General features: G+C 53.9%; 1 protein-coding gene across 1 annotated transcript; it reads left to right on the forward strand.

The window, feature by feature from the left end:
• The first annotated feature begins 14 nt into the window (after positions 1-14).
• On the forward strand, positions 15-9,146 carry GPAT4 (glycerol-3-phosphate acyltransferase 4). The gene is made up of 13 exons (XM_058042499.1): positions 15-78; positions 1,396-2,357; positions 4,769-4,838; positions 5,083-5,380; positions 5,458-5,532; positions 6,231-6,320; positions 6,429-6,522; positions 6,934-7,049; positions 7,281-7,336; positions 7,650-7,735; positions 7,913-8,041; positions 8,120-8,199; positions 8,790-9,146. The coding sequence occupies exons 2-13, from the start codon at positions 2,193-2,195 to the stop codon at positions 8,896-8,898; spliced, it is 1,368 nt and encodes a 455-aa protein (XP_057898482.1). The 5' UTR covers positions 15-78; positions 1,396-2,192; the 3' UTR covers positions 8,899-9,146.
• The last annotated feature ends 3,490 nt before the right edge of the window (positions 9,147-12,636 follow it).

A 12,636-nucleotide genomic window follows, 5' to 3' on the forward strand; every position in this document is an offset into this window, starting at 1 on the left:
CGCAGCGCGGTGCGGGGGCGCGCACGGCACGTGGCGGGGCGGAGCGGGGCCCGGTGGCGGCGGCGGCGGCAGCAGCAGGTGAGTGACTGAGATAGTGAGTGAGTGAGTGACCGAACGCTCGCGGCGGCCTTCGCGCCCCTTCCCGCCCCGCACGGGCCCGGCAGAAAAGCCCCGGCCCGCCCGCCGTTATCCCCGGGAGCGCGGCCTCCCTCAGGCCGCGCCGCAGTGCCCCCCGCGCCGGCCCCGCGCGTCCCCGCCCCGCGCGCACCGAGCACGAAGGGCGTCGGGAGGGCCGGGCCTGGCCCCGCCGCGTTCCCGGGGAACCGAGCTGCGATCCACGCTCGCCGCGGCCCCGGCCCGCCCGTTATGCCGCCGTGCCGAGCGGTGAATCGCTGCAGCCCCGGCACAGCGGAGCGGGCTCTGAGCCTGCCGGGCCCGCCCGGCCGTGCCTCAGCCCGGGGCGGGGCCGGAGGGGCGGCTGCGGGCGGCGGGAGCCCGCGGGCAGGGCCGCAGCACACGTGGGCTGTGCCGTGCCGGTGGCTGGGGCACGGGAGTCACGGCCGAGCCCTCACGGAGCGCTGCCGCCTCAGGGGCCCGTGTGACCGGTCCTGCCTGTGATGGGGGACAGCGGTGGCATCATGGGCACGTGTGGGTGACGAGCTGACGGTACACGGTCTGTGTGTCACTGTGAAGCGCTAACGCTGTTCTTGGCGTTACTGGTACGGCAGTGTTTAATCAGCAGCTGGAACACAGTGTACAGGGGAGCAAGAGGATCTTTACAGACTCTCCTTTGCTCTGTGTGCTTTTCTGTTAAATCCCATCCCCAGGTAGCCTGTGAATGTGGTGTCCAGAGGGCAGGCTCTCCTGAGTATACTAATTTTTTATCGTAAGGCACTGCTGACCCTGTGGGTATGTGACCTTTGACTGGTCCCTGTGCCCCAGCGAGTTCTTCTTTGACTAATCATGAGCTGTAATTCTCCCCTTAGGGGCTGACTTCCTGTCCTGCACTGTTTGTAAATCTGCCCTTTGTCACTGGGGATGAGACAGGAGCAGAGGAAGTGATGCCTGTCCAGGAATCTCGGTGCCTGGCTTCCTCACTTCTCTCGGATGCCCCTGAAATGAGAGACATGATAAGGGCTTTGTCACGAGGAAGGGTTTTCTGTCCCTCCTTTCCTGTACTCGAGACCCGATTGCAGCATCCTGTGCCGTAGGCGTGGCTCTGGATGAGTGTGCATGGTGTGACCGTACAGGATGAACGGCAGCAGGAGGTGATTCCCAGGGCTGTGACAGTGACAGGCCGTAGCTGGAGTGTCAGAGTCGCTGATATAGAGTCTCAGTCTTGCTGTGGGGAGCTGCTGTGAACGGTGTGACCTCAGCCCAGGCACTGCCTTGCAGGTTTCAGAGCCCGCTGTCTCTGCGTTGACATCTCTCCGATCTGCTGACTCCAGCGCTGTCCTCCTCCTCCTCCTCTGCTGCTGCTGCTGGCATGTGAGTGCCACATCTGCCAAGGAGCCAACGTGCTGTTTGAAAGCTTTCCAGGAGCACAAGCTTTCGTTGGTGTCTGTGATGACCCTTCAGCGTGAGCGGATGCCAGGGGCCTCCAGAACTGAACGGGGTCCAGGCGTCATGCGAGGAGCAGCCGTGCTGGTGCCCGTGCCCTCGTGGCCAGAGCAATAATAGCTGCACACACGGTAGGCTCCTGTCAGTGCCAACTCCCTCGATCTCCTCCAATGCAGGCTCAGGGATGGACTCCACCTTGTCCCTCTGAAGAGACTCTGCATGCTCTCAGCAGCCCCCAGGGCATTCTGCTGCCAGATTCTCCAGGAGCAGCTGCCCGGCAGCAGGACTTGCTCAGTGGCAGCCTGGGAGGGGATCAGTTGCTGCACTCGTGTTGCTGCCCTGCCCGTGGACAAAGCTGTGTGTGTGCTCTGAGCTCTTTGGCCTGCGTCGTCTGAACTCAGCCGAGCTCCTGGCAGACTCTGGGCTTGTTTTCCCAAGTGCTCTGTCTGATCCTGTGGCATTCCCTGTCTCAGAGCCCCGGGAGGATGTGAACTTTGGAATGGGGTCTCTGGGCACACTGCAGACTCGGTGCATGTGTGACACTGCTGCTGACTAACAGGAGGATTGGTTCAGGGCTGTGAGCAGCCCTTGTGTCTGGCTGCAGGGCACCAGCCTTGCCTGGGCCCTTCACCATGTTCCTCCTGCTCCCCTTTGACAGCCTAGTGGTTAATCTCTTGGGGATTTCCATAACTGTCCTCTTCACTCTGCTCCTGGTTTTCATCATCGTGCCAGCCATTTTTGGAGTCTCCTTCGGCATCCGCAAGGTTTACATGAAAACTTTGTTAAAGATTTTTCAGGTAAGTCGTATTTTCAGAGTGTTCTCTGTGTTTACAGAGGTTTTTCCAAGCATGGAAGAGAGGCTTTTGCCTCAGGAGGGGATTTTGGGTGACTAGAGTGGAAGATAGGGCTGTGGATGTCGTGCTACTGCCAGCTGACCTCTGACTCATCTCAGGCTGTTTTTTCCCTGTAATTAATCGAGTAAATCTTCAAGTAAAGCAATAGTCTGGCAAGGTACAGGATCTGAGGGGGAGCTTGGAGGGGTTCATGTCCCAGTCAGGGCAGGGTGCTGCTGCACTGGTGTCAGCTGTGATGAGGAGGGACCAGAGCCAGCAGGCTGCTCCTGTCTGAGTCACATTTGGAGGAAACAAGAGCAGAGGAAGCAAGGCAGGACATTTGTGCTGCAAGCCCCGAGTGGTCTGTGGCCAAAACCCAGAGCTCTCCACATGCTGCTGTCCTGGAGTGTCACCTACTGAGCCCTGCCTGGACCTGCTGCCTTGGAGGACAACCAGCAGCCCTTGCCCACCCTCTTGGCACAGAGAGGCCAAGTGGAATTTTCCAGCTTGTTGTCATGCTGTTCCCTTGCCTGCCTTTGGTGGACTAATTTTATGGGCTGTCTCTGAGCCAACACCTCTTGAAGCAAGTTCCTGACCAGACCAGAATTTTTTATTTACTAGGAGTAGTAGGTAAAGCCTATACCACCCTACCCTGGTAGCCCAGGTGAAACAAAGTGTTTGCTAGGGAGATTTTAGGCTCTTAAATATGGAGTTTGTGCTGCTGAAGGATGTGTGGTGTAGCTGCTGCTGTTGGAACAGGGCTGATTGTCCCCAGAGTATCCCTGGACTGGAGCTCACAGTGTTCAGCTCTTTAAACTCTTGAGTCCTCCCAAAAACCTGAGGTATAAATGGGAAGGCCCTGGGCTTTGTTTTTAACACAGATATCAGAAGACCTGACTACAAATTTACTGACTGAAGCTGGCAGAAAAAAAAGTTTTAAACAGAACTTTTCACAATGTTTTCTTTTTTTTGCTCCTCTCCCTTCAATTCAGGAACATTTACTCTCCACACCTATATTGGTGTTTGAAACTATTTTTCTGATAAGACTGGGAAGTCTATTCCACCTTTTATTAAAGGATTTTAGTGGCCGGATAGAGGAGCACTCATGCACAACTGGTCACTGATTTGGTGGAAATTAAATTTGACCATAGGTTTGTATTTTGGAGGGCTATTTCCCAGCACTCAAGGTTAATATTGGGAACCCAGAGGGGCAGCACCTGGGAGTGTGGTGGGGTCTGGAAGGTTGTGGGGCACAGCCTGGCAGCAGCACACCTGTGTTGGTGGCAGGGAGGGCACCTGCCTGGTGCCTCTCAGGTGGGAGTCTGGGTTTGCTGCTGCCACAGTCAGGAGGTGAGCTGGCCTTGCAAGCACTGCCTTCCCCATAGGCTGCTGAGCTCCTGTGAGCTCACAGCTCCTCTCCTGACCTCTGGGATGGCAGCATCCAGGCAGTCTTGTGCAAAGCTGGAGTGTGGCTGCTGGCAGAGGCAGCTGCAAGGTGAGCAGGATGCACACTCTGTGTGCAGTCAGCATTCCCTCATTGCTGCCCTCTGGTATGGGCTCAGACTGGGATGCCCTTCCCAATCCCAACTTCCCTCCTCACAGAGAAACACATTGTACACAAATCCTTCTTCTTCAGAAGCTTCTCCTTCCAGACCTGTATGAATTACAGGCTGTGAAGGTTATTTGGAGGGCAGGCAGGGATTCTGCACAGAAATACAGCCTGCAGTTTGTGCTGCTGCCCTTGAAAACTAGCTGATAGAACAAGTAGTCCTGGCACAGGGTTTGGCAGCCAGCTGTCTGAGGGTGCTTGCTGCTGCTGTTTTGGGCAGATTGCTGAGCTGAGAAGCAGCAGCAGCCATCAGCTGAATCAGAGGGGACAGGATCCCTTCCCATCCTCAGCCTGATGTGTCAGCAGCAACCTGAAAACAGTCTCTGCTTTGAATTTGGAAGAAACAAGGGTGGAAGGGTAGCACTGGTGCCCTGACCAGCTTCCTACAGTGTGCTGCAGACAGCCCAGAAGCTGTGCAGTGGCAACCACGTGTGCAAGGTGCAGCAGAGCTGAGAGGTCACAGAAACTGCAGAAAACCTTGCTGTGCCATCTCAGCACTGAGCTGAGAGGTCACAAAAACTGCAGAAAACCTTGCTGTGCCATCTCAGCACTGAACTCTTCCTCCCTGTGGCACTCCCAGTTTCCCGGGCCAGTCTCTGTTTCCACCTCAGCTGGGTTCATCACTCACTCTTTCTTTTTTGTATGGAAGCCTCCTACTTTAGCCCCATCTTCTCTCCTGCACTATGGTCCTTCCTGAAAGCCAGCTCTGAAGTGGGCAGTAGTGTGGAGTTTCTTGCCAATCTTGGTCGTCCTGTCTGTCTTGCAGTGGGCAACACTAAGAATAGAGCGTGGTGCCAAGGAGAAGAACCATCCCTTGTACAAGCCCTATGTCAATGGTGAGATCCTGCCCTGCATGGGTACATGGAGATCAAAATTCTTGTGGGGACGTGGGGTAAATGTGGTGTCTGAGCTGCTGGGAAATCTTTTCCCTGTGGGACGGAGTTGTAGAGAGCTCTGTTTCGTGAAGGAGCACCCTGGCAGTGGGGAGGGAAGGGAAGAGGACCCTGAGGAGGGTGACTTTTGTCTCTCTTTGAGCGGGCAAGTCCCACTTTGCTGAGAGCTGCCTGTGGTGTGTTGCAGGTATCATTGCAAAGGAGCCAACGTCCCTGGAGGAGGAGATCAAGGAGCTGCGCCGCAGCGGCAGCGGCAAAGCCCTGGACACGCCCGAGTTCGAGCTCTCGGACATTTTCTATTTCTGCCGCAAAGGCATCGAGACCATCATGGACGATGAAGTGACCAAGAGATTCTCAGCTGAAGAGCTGGAGTCCTGGAACCTGCTCAGCAGGACCAACTACAACTTCCAGTACATCAGCCTGCGCCTCACTGTGCTCTGGGGGCTCGGGGTGCTCATCCGCTACTGCTTCCTCCTGCCCCTCAGGTGGGTCCTGGTCCTGGCCCCTGCCTGCAGGAACGTGCTGCTGGCCTGGTTTTTCTAGCATGTTCTTCTTTCTGCAGGATAGCCCTGGCATTTACTGGCATCAGCTTGTTGGTGACTGGTACCACAGTGGTGGGATATTTGCCAAATGGAAGGTGAGTGCATCTTTGAGGGAGAAGCAGATGGGGAGCGCTCCATCCTTATAATCCTGAAATTTCCCTACAGAGCTTTGTGTTCTACCACCTGCAGGCAGAGCAGGTGGTCTCTGAGGAATGGGCACCCTGTAATTTTCAACAAAAGGCTTAGATGTGAGCACTAAGCCTGTGGCAAAGCGCTGTGGCCTCTGAAAAGAATAATAACAGATAAAAGCAAAGGCCAAAATTTTATTCTCTTGAGTTAAGAATCAGTGATCATAAGCTGACAGCAAAGCTCAGGGCATGCTGTGTTTCTGTAGGAGATTTCACTGGGCTGAGTGGCACTGTTACAGAGGATATTGTAGTACATACAATTTATATTGTGTATGCATAATATATACAATATTGTATATATATAGTATACCTATAATATATAACATATAACATATAATATATAATATATAACATATAATATATAATATATAATATATAATATATAATATATAATATATAATATATAATATATAATATATAATATGTTATATGTTATATGTTATATGTTATATATTATATATATAATGTATATCACATATATAGTGTATATAATGCATATTTTATATATATAATATATAGAATATATAATATATATAATATATATATTATATATAATATATAGAATATATATAATGGGGAGTGATGTTCTCTGTCCTGGGCTGCAGGTGTAAGGATTTCCTGAGCAAACACGTGCACCTGATGTGCTACAGGATCTGTGTGCGTGCCCTCACAGCCATCATCACCTACCATGACAGGTAAGGGCTGTCTGCTCCAGCTCTGCCTGCCCAGGGGTGCTCCATGCTGGGCATTATGGAGCTCTCATGCTTCTTTCCTCTTTCTTCACCTCTACTTTTGCTTTGTAGAGAGAACAGACCCCGAAATGGAGGCATCTGTGTGGCCAATCACACCTCCCCCATTGATGTGATCATCCTGGCCAGTGATGGCTACTATGCCATGGTAAGGTACCAGCTCTGCCTGCATGGAGGGGGCAGCAAAGCTTGTTGTGGGGCAGCAAGAGTCCTTTGAGCATGTAGAACTTCTTGGCCCTGCATTACACGGTGGGGCACTGTCAGACTCTGTTGTCTGTGGTGTGCAAGCTCAGCCTGGAGCTCAGAGCACCAGGGGTCTGTGGGTGCAGCTTTGCAAGAAGAGCCCTGGGCTTTGCTGTTGCTGGAAGAGAAAAGTTCTTCCCCATGGGGAAAGCACTTGGGGTTTGCTGTGTCTGTCTTTCAGATCACAGCCTGGGGCTTTTCCTCTCAGCCTTTCCAGGGTAGGGGCAGGAAGATAAACCTCAGTCTGGCTGTGAATGCAGCCTTGACTTTTGTGCGTGCCCAGGTCTTGTGAGTTGTGTGTTCTTGCCCTGTTCAGGTGGGTCAGATCCATGGAGGGCTCATGGGTGTGATCCAGAGAGCCATGGTGAAAGCTTGTCCCCACGTCTGGTTCGAGCGCTCCGAGGTCAAGGATCGTCACCTGGTGGCCAGAAGGTGTGACAGTGGGTGACAGTGGGTGACAGTGGGTGACAGTGGGTGACAGCTGCCTGCAGGGTGCTTCTGAGGGCTGGGGGAGGTACAGGGCTGCTCACCTCCCTTGGATGAGGCCTCATAAGTGCTGGGAGATTGTGCCCCTGGTGACTGCAGGGTGTGGGTTATGTGCTGTGTGGATTGTTACTGAGGGTGTCTCTCCCTTCTGCTGATTTTTGACATTCTTCTCTTTAGGCTCACAGAACATGTCCAGGACAAAAGCAAGCTGCCCATTCTTATTTTTCCAGAAGGTGAGTGCAATGAGGCCAGAGAAGCACCAGGTGGAGAAGGCACCTTGAGACAGCACCAATCTCTGTTCCTTTCCTTCTCACATAGCCAAGAGCTTGAGACCCTCCAGTGAGACAAAAGGGACACTGTGTCTTTAGAGCTGAGTGAGCCTAGAGTGACACACATGATGTCCCAGTGACCCTTTCTGTGCACACAGAGAGCAGGGCTTGGACAGAGAATTGGAGAGAGTTGCTGGCTTCCTGTTGCCCTGCCCTTAAGCTTAGACTTCTGGCCTGATTTGCAGAGGAAAGTTAAGATTGTGCTTGCCTCCTACAGGAACCTGCATCAACAACACATCTGTGATGATGTTCAAAAAGGGGAGCTTCGAAATTGGAGCTACAGTTTACCCTGTAGCCATCAAGGTATGACAAGGCACAAGTCTGTCTGTCCCTCTGTACCTCTGTCCTGGCAGCCCAGCCCGGCCTGCTCTGAGGGCACAGGGAAGCTGAGGTCACTCCATGTAGTGAGCTGAGCTTTAGCTCAGTTTGGGGTGGAAGTTGGAGCCTCAGAGACACTTCATGAACTCTTCTGCCTTTTAGTATGACCCACAGTTTGGAGATGCCTTTTGGAACAGCAGCAAGTACGGCATGGTGACCTACCTCCTGAGGATGATGACCAGCTGGGCCATTGTCTGCAGTGTCTGGTACTTGCCCCCAATGACCAGGCAGGTAAGGTGACCCAGATGTGTGACCACTTTCCAGATGTGTGTCCCTTTGCTCCTGCTGATCACTCTTGTTTTGCCCCAGCCCGAAGAGGACGCAGTGCAGTTTGCCAATCGAGTGAAGTCAGCCATTGCCAGGCAGGGGGGCCTTGTGGATCTGCTCTGGTGAGTCCCAGCTGGCTTTTCTCTTCCTGGTGCCAGAGTTCCTTGTCCTGGGATGTGCTCATGGGCTGCAGAGCTCCATTTGTTTCTTGCTTAGGGTAGAACAGGGTAGGGTAAAGTTTTACCCCCTTGCTCAGGGTAGGGTAAAGTTCTACCCCCTGGCTTAGGGTAGGACAAGGGGAGGAATGTCATTCTGTAGTAGGCACCAAAATCTTTGCATCTTCTGTATGCTGGGCATCAGAGCTTCATTCTGTGATTGTGGCTTGCATTGGGATGCCCTGGGTTTGGCTTGTTTCCGCTCAGCAAGGTGTGATCAGCTTGGGAACTTGCTTTCCTAGGCACTGAGGGCTCAGAGCTCAGGAGGCAGGCTGGCAGTCTCCTGTAGCTCTGCTAGAGTAGCTCATGTTTCTGGCAGAGTTGCTATTTTGAGCACAGTGTGCAGGGCCATGGGGGCAGCTCCTGGCAGAACCAGGTAAGAAAGTGATGCCCTTTAGGGACAGGTGTGCCCTGGCAGCATGTGGCACTGGGATTCTGACTTGCCCAGATGAAGATGGTGCCTGCCTGCAGCCTCTCTGATATGACTCTCTCCCCAGGGATGGAGGACTGAAAAGGGAGAAGGTGAAAGATGCCTTCAAGGAGGAGCAGCAGAAACTCTACAGCAAAATGATTGTAGGCAGCCACGAGGACCGGAGCCGCTCCTGAGTGTGCTGCCTCCAGCACTGCCACCTGCTCCAGCACAGCCAGGCCTTGTCTGGAGAGCTCTCAACTCAATCTTTGGACTTGGGCTCCTCCAGAGCTGCTGGGACTCGCTTTTGCATCCTCTGGCTGTTGTTTGGAGGAGCACTAATGCTGCCTGGAGTCTTTGGGCAGCTCATGGCAAAGATGCCTTCTTGTTACTGTTACAGTGAAGCCCCGTGCAGGGGCAGTATTAAATGAAACTCTGATGGTGTCATGTGCTTCCATCTGGTGTGTCCAGCCCCAGGGAGGGACTGGGGTGATGTGCATGTGTGTCATCACAGGTCTCTCACAGCACAACAGCTGCTGAGCTGAGCTGAAATTGGCTGCCTTGACAACCAGGGGAATCCTCATCAGCCTGTCCCACTCGTGTGTGAGGCATAAACCCCTCAGGAGCAGCATGTGCCTCTCAGGCCATTTTCAGATCCACTTCCAGGAGAAATCTTTTTCTTTTGCCACCTTGCTGTCAGCTTGACCCAGACTGTTGCTTCTACAGTGTCTGAGTAGCAGCCTCTTCCCTGCTCCTGGTGCAGTAGGGATCACACTCCTTGGAAATCCTTTCCTTACTCCTTGGAAATCTCCCTCTGTCCCCTGGGGCTGTGGGGTGCCAGGTGTCCCCCCAGTGGCAGGTGGGGCTCCTGAGGAATCTCTGCATGCTCTAGTGGGAGCCTGGAGTGTGTAGGAGAGCCCAAGACTTCATGGCTAGGGCAGCAAATCCCTTTTCAAATATCTCCTGAGGGAAACTGGCATCTGAGCTTGTCATGCACACACAAAAACTGAAATCTTGTGCTGGAGGTGGTGCCCCTTTTTGCTCTGCACGTAAATTATTTGGTAAAACAACTTGCATTTGAGCATTTCTCCCATGTGCTTTCCCATTTTCCTTACATTCCTACAAACTTGGGCGCTTCTCTGGGTTCTCTTCTGCAGGCACTGCTACCTGCTGAAACCTGCTTGCATTTTCTACTGCTCTGGAGAAGGCAGTTCCAAAGTGCCTCCTTTGTACTTTGAGTATTTGTTGGGAAGGGCATCTGCCATGCCAGGTGAGGACAGCTGCTCTGTGTAAGTGGCCTTAAATCTGAATTTTCACTTTTTTAATTTCCTGATGGAACTTTGCTGCTCTGGCTGCCGGCTCAGGGGCCGTTTGGATGAAGAGCCCTGCTCTGGGGAGGCACAGTGAGCTGTGGGTTGCTGAGGCAGTGCTGTGGGTGGCCCTGCAGCTGGGGACACACCTGGGGACATCACTGCCTGCTGATCTCCTTCACTTCTCCCCGTTCAGCAGCCCCTCCTGAGGGGGACAGCCCCACCAAGGGCTGTGTCCCCAGAGCTCTCCTCTCTGAGGGTGGCACAGACATTTCCTGCGGGTGCTCAGCCTTGCCATGCCCTCAGGCACTTGGATCCAGCTGCAGGTGCCTGCAGAGCCCTCCTCAGCTCTGCTTGACTGCAGGACATGCAGCCACCCTGCAGTGCTTGGGGACAGTCCCCAGCAGCATTCAGGACACTCCACAGCAGGCAAGGAGCTGGCTGGACAGGTTAGGAGGCACGCATCCATCTTCTCTTGCCTCTCCCACCCCATGCCCCCAGTCAATACGTCTCTCTCCGATGAGAAAGTTAATAAATTTAGCTCTAGATTAAAAGTATCGATCATTTCATTTGGAAGCCATAAATAACCGGGGGGGGAGCACTGGGTGGCCCACGGGGTAGGGGCTGCTGGCTCTGGCTGCAGCAGCCGTGCACCCCACTGGGGCCAGGAGCCCTCATATGCATTCTGCCCGGCTGCTGGCATTGATTTGCTATTAGTCTCCACGCACCACCCAGTAGCACATCATTCCCGGAGCTGCTATTAATGGCCTTTTGATAAATAATCACTTGTAAGTCAATAAATTTTTATTAAACAGTGTGGTGCTTTGATTTATGAAAATCCGACGGGGTTTGTCTGCGAGGAAAGCGATGCGGAATTGAAGCGGAGCTGCCATCCATCTGCCTGCCAGCCTGGCCTGCCTCGTTCTGCACCTCCCGGGTGCCTCCTGCCTCTGCCCACACGCCCTGAGGCTGCCTGGCACCGGGCACAGCCTGGCAGAGCTGCCCATTGCTCCCCAGCACTGATGGGCACAGCAGCAATGCTCAAATTTGGAACCGAGCACAAGGAGAAGGGTCAGTCCTGCCCACCTGGCTGATCCCCGTGTGGATCTGCACTGTTTGGGGTCCTGTCTCAACGTGGGGATGCACAGGGCAGCCGGGCTGCAGCAGCCATTTGTCACTCTCCCTGGCTACAGCAGGCCCTTTGCCACCTGCTTTATTTGTCTCCCAGCCCTGACGTGGCATCAGACAGGTGTTAAACTACTTAATCACTTTAAAATTGTTTTAATTTTCTGTTTTGTATTGATCTCCACAGCACCAATTAATCAGCTCACTGGACCAGGCAGTTAGTACATTAAAAATTGTCAGCCGAGCTGGGGGCAGCTTAGAAAATGTTAAAAAAATATCCCAGCAGCAGCAGCCCCTCACTTCTCCCACCATGTGGAACCTGCTGCTGCTGAGTGCTGCCTCTGTCCACAGAGTGATGTGTCCCTTCGTGGTGGCACTGTCCCCATGCTCCCAAGGGAGCTCCCTGCCATCCCAAAGCTCCATCAGCTCTGTCCCGGCCCAGCATCTATCCCATGGAGGCAGAGGGGCTGAGGGGGGAGCATTATGAGCCCCTCATAATGCAGGGGATGGAGAGACCCCTGAGCAGGGACAGCAGTGCCCTAAGCCCTGCAAAAGTGGCACTGAGCACTCAGAGCTCCTTGCAAAGTGCCCAGAGCCCAGCGAGAGATTGAAAAGGGCTTTAAGCAAGTGTGAGCCTTGCACAGCAATGATCTGCAGCCCCACACGAGGCTGGTGCTCAGCACTGAAAGGTGCCAGCGGCCCAAGCGTGGACTCAGCCACATTGCAGGGAGGGGCAGCCCTTCCCCAGCCCCACTGCTGCCCCTCTGCTGCTATCAGTGCCTTATCTGCTATCGATTTCCTTCCAAGACACAGCCCACGTGTTTGCTCGCACCTGCCTGGCACTTAGCTGGCTCTTGGCTGAACAACTGCCAAGCTTGTTGTCTGTGCCAGCTGGAGCTCCTCTGGTGTCCTCAGCAGGTAAGGACAGCTGGCACCCACAGCTGGCACCCACAGCTGGCATGCCACTGGTGAGCCAGAACAGGGGGTGTGCAGCCCCATGTGCACACCAATATCTGAATGTGCAGCCCCCCTTGCACAGGGGTGCAGCACAGAGCAGGGGGGCACCCAACAGGTTGGCAGGCAAACACACTGGGGTTATTGATGCCACATCAATCCTGCAGCCCCGACAGGTGAATGGGCTCTCACTCACACCGTTAAGATAAATGATATTTATTTGCTGCTAAGAGCTTCCAGTAAGAGGCCCCAGTGAGTGACTTTTGAACCAGCAGCTCTTGCTGCTGGGTCACACCCTGGGAAAATCTCCAGGGCTCCCCTTCTTCTGTGGGCACCTCCTGTGCCACATGCAGCACCAGACCCTGCCCCGTCCATCCTGTCCCCAACCCTTCTCTAGCCCAGCCTCACAAGGCCACCCTGGACCACGAAACAAGTGCTGGGACTTGACTGGCACCTTTATTTCATCAATGGCACAGCCGCACCTGCCACTACCAGCCCTGTGAGCCGTGCTCCCCGTGCAGCTCCGTCCATCCCAGCCCATCCCAG

The sequence above is a fragment of the Melospiza georgiana genome, chromosome 31 (genome assembly GCF_028018845.1).
Source record: "Melospiza georgiana isolate bMelGeo1 chromosome 31, bMelGeo1.pri, whole genome shotgun sequence".
Classification (NCBI taxonomy): Eukaryota; Metazoa; Chordata; class Aves; order Passeriformes; family Passerellidae; genus Melospiza; species Melospiza georgiana.